Source organism: Athene cunicularia (assembly GCF_003259725.1).
Source record: "Athene cunicularia isolate RWA chromosome 1 unlocalized genomic scaffold, athCun1 chr1_part2, whole genome shotgun sequence".
In the NCBI taxonomy this organism is placed as follows: domain Eukaryota; kingdom Metazoa; phylum Chordata; class Aves; order Strigiformes; family Strigidae; genus Athene; species Athene cunicularia.
The window spans coordinates 4,895,034-4,901,333 of NW_020799092.1; the positions used below are offsets into that span (position 1 = coordinate 4,895,034).

The following is a 6,300-nucleotide window of genomic DNA, read 5'->3' on the forward strand; positions in this document are numbered from 1 at the left end:
CAGCTGCTTGTGCTAGGCCAAGTTTTCCTGATTATTAGTTTCACTTTCAACACTTTTCTAAAATGAAATAAAATGAAACAGAGAGAAAACTTGCAGTGTATCAGCCAGCTCTAGAGAAACATTGCATCCTCCACTGAGACTCTTCCTAAAGTTTATTTTGGAGCAAGCCATTTAAACTTGATTTTAATTTCTTCCCTTATATCTTACAAAACTATGTCTCTTTTGAGTACTGTAAACTCTTGATTTTATTCACATCTTCCTTGAATTTTGCTGAGCTGGTAATTAGTACAACTCAACATCAATGTGGTATTCCTTTCCCAGGGTGTGCTGAGTCTATAAGGCTGAGCAATGCATAAATCTGTAACCCAAAATGCCTTATGTGTTTAGTTCTTGCCCATATTATTCAGGTACCTTAAGTGTAACAGAGTGACTATATAAGCTGTATGCATAGCTGGATCTGCTTCATATTATCACAGGTAATCTCTCAGCACCCTATTTGCCTCCACGCAGCATGAAGGGCTAGAACTACCTTTGACAGCTTAGGAAATGACATCTTACAACATGTACATCCTGAGTGCCATTGGAAGGATAGGATGTAGATTTTCTGTATTGATGGCTTAGTTTCAATTTCCATCTCTGACTGAATCAGTATTTGCATTCTGACTCACAAAAAAAAGAATTGTCATTTGACTGTGCAGTGCACATAGGAGAACAGACAGCATGGAACATAGACTCAGATACCACATTTCAATTTTTTCTAGGCACTCACTGAGAGTTACAGGTAGGGTTACATTTTTCCACACTTTTGTATGTAGGTCCCTTTATTTCTTTGTCTTTCTGCATTTACCTGCTTTCTTTTTTTTCTTCAACTGAAAACCATAAAGAGTTAATTAGTCTACACAACAAAGTAGAGAAGAACTCTGCTTAAAGCTGAGTTTCCTATGTGTAGCAATACTACTAACCATAATGGTAGTTTCTCAGTCCCAGGGATGGGTGGAGAGAAGTAAATTTTGGTCACAAGAGAACCTCTGATCCAAACATTTTCAGAAGATGGAATGAATATTTTGATGCCTTAGGCTGTAATTTTCTGGACAGACATGAAGATTTTGAGGCTGACTGATTAAAATGCACAGCCCTTCTTTTTGTTGGTTAGCAAGTATTTAGCAGTTATGGAAGGCAGGAGAGTCACTTGTCCCCACCTTTTGATCACATCAGAATGTAGGGATTTTTTTTAAAGTGGCAGTTTCACTGAGATTTCAACTAGCCTTAACAAGTCCCACAGTCATGGACGACAATGATCACTGAGACAAATCAGGCTAGCTCAAACTGGTCTTGACAAGCCTTGAAACTAAGGGCTGCCTGAGAGATAACAATGATTTTGAAGAAACTTTTATTATTGAAACGGGTTGCCCGGAGAGGTTGTAGTTTCTCCCTGCTCTAGCTGGCTCTTCTCCGAGTGTGGGGATAGTATCTATTGCATTAGGTATTAGATTAGAAGGCAAGATACTTTTTTTTTAAGGAGATGTGATTGCCCTAACACTGAAATATCTGTTAGTATATTTTTGTTAGCTTAATTAAAGTATGTATCTAAAAGGATAAAGGCTTCTTTACTACTGACACCTTTTTGACATTTTAACTCTTCCCTACTATACAAACTTTGCAATTGCTGAATCAGTATTGTCAATATAGTTGCAGCATGCCAGGGACTTCACTAATGTCTTTTGATCTTGGGATGGTGTTTTTATTATTAATATTAAGAATGATTACCTGAATGTCTGCAAAATCATTATTTATCAAGAAGATATCATGTTTCAATTAAAAGCTTGTCATTTCTCTGGTCTTCACCATGCTAAAAATAGTAATTGTGATTAAATGAGTGTAGACTTTCAGCTAAATTTGGCTAATCAATTTATACAGACTGTTCTTCTGCAGCCTGAATGTCTAATCTGCCTCTATTTGTCTAATGTCTAACCTTTTTCTCTTCCATGTGGAGCTTCTTTCTTGACAAGAACAACAAAATCAAGTGTTTTCTCTGCTATACAGTTTTAGGAATGACTTCTTATATGTGTCCTATTTTTGTTCTGAAGATCCTTTCACTGTAAAATCTTCTGTGATCTGCACTAACACCTGTTCTGCTAGTCAAGGAAGGAAGCCAAGGCATGTTGTGTGATAATGCATGGAAATGAGATTCTGTTTTGGGGAAGTAAGGATATGTATTTTAAGGAGACATAAGAAATTTGTTTAAGGTCCTGGGTAGGAAATAAACAGAGCCTGGATTTGGACAGGGTGCTTGGAAAGGAAAAACAGCAGAACTTTCAATATTTACTGTTTGATTAAAATTTAGTATAAAAGGAGTCACATTTAAATATTTGTTTCTTCACATGGGAACTGCAAACAATTTTTATTACCAGCTTGCTCTCAACATGTTGTTTTGGATTTTTTTTTAAGTAATGCTGCTTGGCAGTAAGAAAAATTCTTAGTCAGGTTGAAAAACTGTTCCATACTCTACCAATGATCTGCTAAGTTGTGTGGTGGGATGCTTGGTTTGCTTTGTCTTTTTCTCTTATCTGTAAAACACCCAGGGCAGTATCAGTGCTACTTGTAAAGAAGATTGTGATTGGTCTCCTTAAAAACGGAGAATTGTTATTTTGGTCAAGTTATTCACAGTTATTGCCAGAAATGAAAACCTGAAAATTGTTCAAAGCTTTACACAAGTTTATTTTATCCAATTAACTAGAAAAAGTTATTGTTGAGGCCAGGAGGAGAATTAACCTTAGAAAAGCCTCCCCTTTTCACACCACTTCATATCCATTAAAAAAAACCAGGTTGCCTTTTGCAGAACTGGTTTGTAAGACCAAGAAAATTTTCACTGCTCAGAAGTAGGCCAGGAATAATTCTCTGTGTAGAGCAGAGTCACTGTGATGGTTCAGGAAGAGTTACAAAAAAAGGATGTTGACACATAATGCCAGAGACCAGCAGCCAAGTCTTCCAGTGTCTCAGACTACTAGGGAAAAAGAAAGAACTTCAGAAGTGTAACACAAAATAGTAAGCACCTAGATCAGGGAACTCTTCTAAAGTCATGCAGATCTACACGGACCCATCCAGAAGTAAAAGTGGGAGAAGACCTAAATTCTGCTCCTTGAAATCCTCAGATTAGGGCCTTTGTCATCTGCTTTCCTTACACAAACAGAGATGACCTTTTCCCTTTAAAACTTGTCACAGAGGAGAGACAGCAATCCCGTTTTGATGGAATTCAAGTGACTGCGAGTACTTAGGGAGCAAGATCTGAGGGCTCTTCTCCCACCTCTTTCTAACTCCTGTCTAACCTGTAACCTGTTCATGGGGGAAGGGAAGGAGATCTCTCTTCTCCTCGTGGACTGAGAACAGGTTTACAAAGAGTGCGCTTGAAGGAAAACTTGCCCAAAGGTATGGATGTGAAGGATGGAGCTGGTGAAGAGGATCCCCCCCTGGGCCTACAGCTGCACTCATGCACCAGCGGTTACAGTTCACTCCCAGTTACTCCCAGCTTCCTGACCAGTTTAAAGTGTAATAAACAAGACTAGTAGAGATCTAATGCTAAATCATCAAAGCTACAGAGTTTAAGGCACATAAAGCTTCTTTCAATCCTTATTCTCTGAAGAATGTGCATTATATTAAACAGACCCAGATAGATGACAGCCCTTCCCAGTTTTGACTTTTGTATCACTTACAGTCAGATTCCACTTTATGGCCATCTCAGTTCACCTACTCTGGATAAGAAGCATGATGCCATCATCTTCCTACCAGTAACTGCCCTTTTACCCCTCAGAAAAATATTCCTACCATTCATTCCGGTTACTAGTCTGAGTTTTCCAACCCTATAACTACTGTGGAATTTGGTCCAGTTGCTTATGTGGGAAAAATGTCAGGTTCATGAGAAGCATGGCAGATTTCACTGCCCAGTTCAGAATGTCTTTCAGTCTGTTTTTTACTGTGTGGCACTGAAAAGCCTAATTTTTTCCTTTTTCCACCTTTTCCTTACTATCCTTCTCTCCTTCAAAGTATTTATTAGCTGGCCTGCATGCACACACAAAATAAAAATAGGACTAAAAGAGAACATGAAAAAGTGACAGTTCATTGTTTTCACTTTTGTTATTCTAATGCATCTCATTTACCCTTGCCATTTTAACCTATCTCATTTCAACTAAAACTATTTACTAATAAGTATAATTTAACTGTGTCTTCAACATTTCATGTATGAAAATAAATGCCAGGGCCTTTTGCAACATACTACTAGTCTTCTAGAGCTCAAATGCAGCCATGCTAGAAGAGTCACTTCTTTGCTGAAATAGCCCACTGACATTTTGTATTACAATTTTTTATAAAGTACAATAGGGCAATATCTTATGTTTGGGTTTAATTTGTTCTTTTCAACAACAAAAAAAAAATCTGGCTGGTCTTTAATTAGAAGCCAGTTGAGGATTTTGCCTTCTGATTTAATAAAAAACTATCTCAAACAATTCGTGGCAATCCTTAAAAAAAAAATAAAATTAATTTTGTTGTCACTTTGTGAGACTTACTAATAAAGTGGAATCATAATAATTAAATTTGATTCTGATTTATGAGGATTGTCTGAAAATCATTTTGATATTCTGAGGATTTGGATGAAAACCTAAACTGGTGTTTTCCTTTAAAGAAGACAATGGCAGGTTTTATAAAACCTAGGGGAAAAAAGGAGAAAAAAATAAACCAAAAAAAACAACAACAAAAAAACACCACCAAACAATTTGTGTCCAAATATTTAAAGGTAACATTGAGACTGAAGCATTCTGTTCACGCAGGCCAGATTTCCACATTATTTAACCTATCTGGGAGAACCGAGGCTTCACCTGGCTCCATTAATGTTTAAGTAACATCCGATACACTAACATGTATGTCAAACTACCTGTTTGAGATTTTTCCCCTACAAGTCTGCTTCTGAATTCTGTAAGTCTTAAAGAATAATAGTATACACTGCTGTAACTGAGAAAATGTTAAACTAGCACCTTATACCGATTTTATATGCATTAACTAGGCACTGACAGCTTCATTTTAAAAACACAAACTATTTGTAAAAATATCAAAAACTTGCTATTCGCCTACAGAAGATCACAAAAAGTGCAGGGTGCTGGCAAGTTTCAGACACTTTTCAGCAGTATATATATCCCTCTGAAGGTCTCTCATCTTACCAAAACACGAAATTCTGTAGAAATACCGTATCCTTAATAGTTAAAGATATGGTTAAGGGAGCCGAACCTTTATCCATATTCAAAGCTCAGCCATGAAATTGTGTTACTTCCTTCTCTTTTAAATCAATTTACGACAAAAATAATGAAGGTACACCCTTGGTTTCTATCCTCATCTGGAGAAAACCCCCTAAGGAATAAGCCTGTATTATGGGGGAGACTTTATATCTACGGATTTTATTATAATTTAAAAGGAAAAACAAAAGTTTGCCGTTCCCGGGGTCTCTCTGGCTTCACAACGCGGGGTTAAACACATCTTTTCTCTCTCATCTGGGGTCTCGACAGCAAGAAACTCCCCCGAATGAAAGTCCACCGTCTTCTCTTCACTCCCCGAAGAAACTGGCGTATTTTTGTAGCAGTCATTGTACAAAAAAGATGAATTTATAACTCCGAAGAAACACAGACTCGGAGGACGAAAAGCTCTTCCTGGCTAACAGTTAGGCGGGCTCTGCAAAGCACCAATCACAGATCACCGCTTCGCTATAAATTGAGGCATCGGGGTTACTGTAGCCCAATTACTTTCTTTTGATTAGGAAGAAGTCTCTGCAGCGATGTCGGAGACCGCTCCCGCCGCCGCTCCCGCTGTCGCGGCCCCCGCCGCCAAAGCCGCCGCCAAGAAGCCGAAGAAGGCAGCGGGCGGCTCCAAAGCCCGCAAGCCGGCGGGGCCCAGCGTCACCGAGCTGATCACCAAGGCCGTGTCCGCCTCCAAGGAGCGCAAGGGGCTCTCCCTCGCCGCGCTCAAGAAGGCGCTGGCCGCCGGCGGCTACGATGTGGAGAAGAACAACAGCCGTATCAAGCTGGGGCTCAAGAGTCTCGTCAGCAAAGGTACTCTGGTGCAGACCAAGGGCACGGGCGCCTCCGGGTCCTTCCGCCTCAGTAAAAAGCCTGGAGAAGTGAAGGAAAAAGCCCCCAAGAAGCGGGCGGCCGCAGCCAAGCCCAAGAAGCCGGCGGCCAAGAAGCCCGCCAGCGCCGCCAAGAAGCCCAAGAAAGCGGCGGCGGTGAAGAAGAGCCCCAAGAAAGCCAAGAAGCCGGCGGC

General features: G+C 39.8%; 1 protein-coding gene across 1 annotated transcript; it reads left to right on the forward strand.

The window, feature by feature from the left end:
- Positions 1-5,783: 5,783 nt before the first annotated feature.
- Positions 5,784-6,298, forward strand: LOC113488185 (histone H1.10; the record flags this gene model as incomplete). Its single annotated transcript, XM_026863232.1, has 1 exon — positions 5,784-6,298. A coding segment is annotated over exon 1 (483 nt), but the record flags the coding sequence as incomplete, so codon positions are not given.
- Positions 6,299-6,300: the final 2 nt, after the last annotated feature.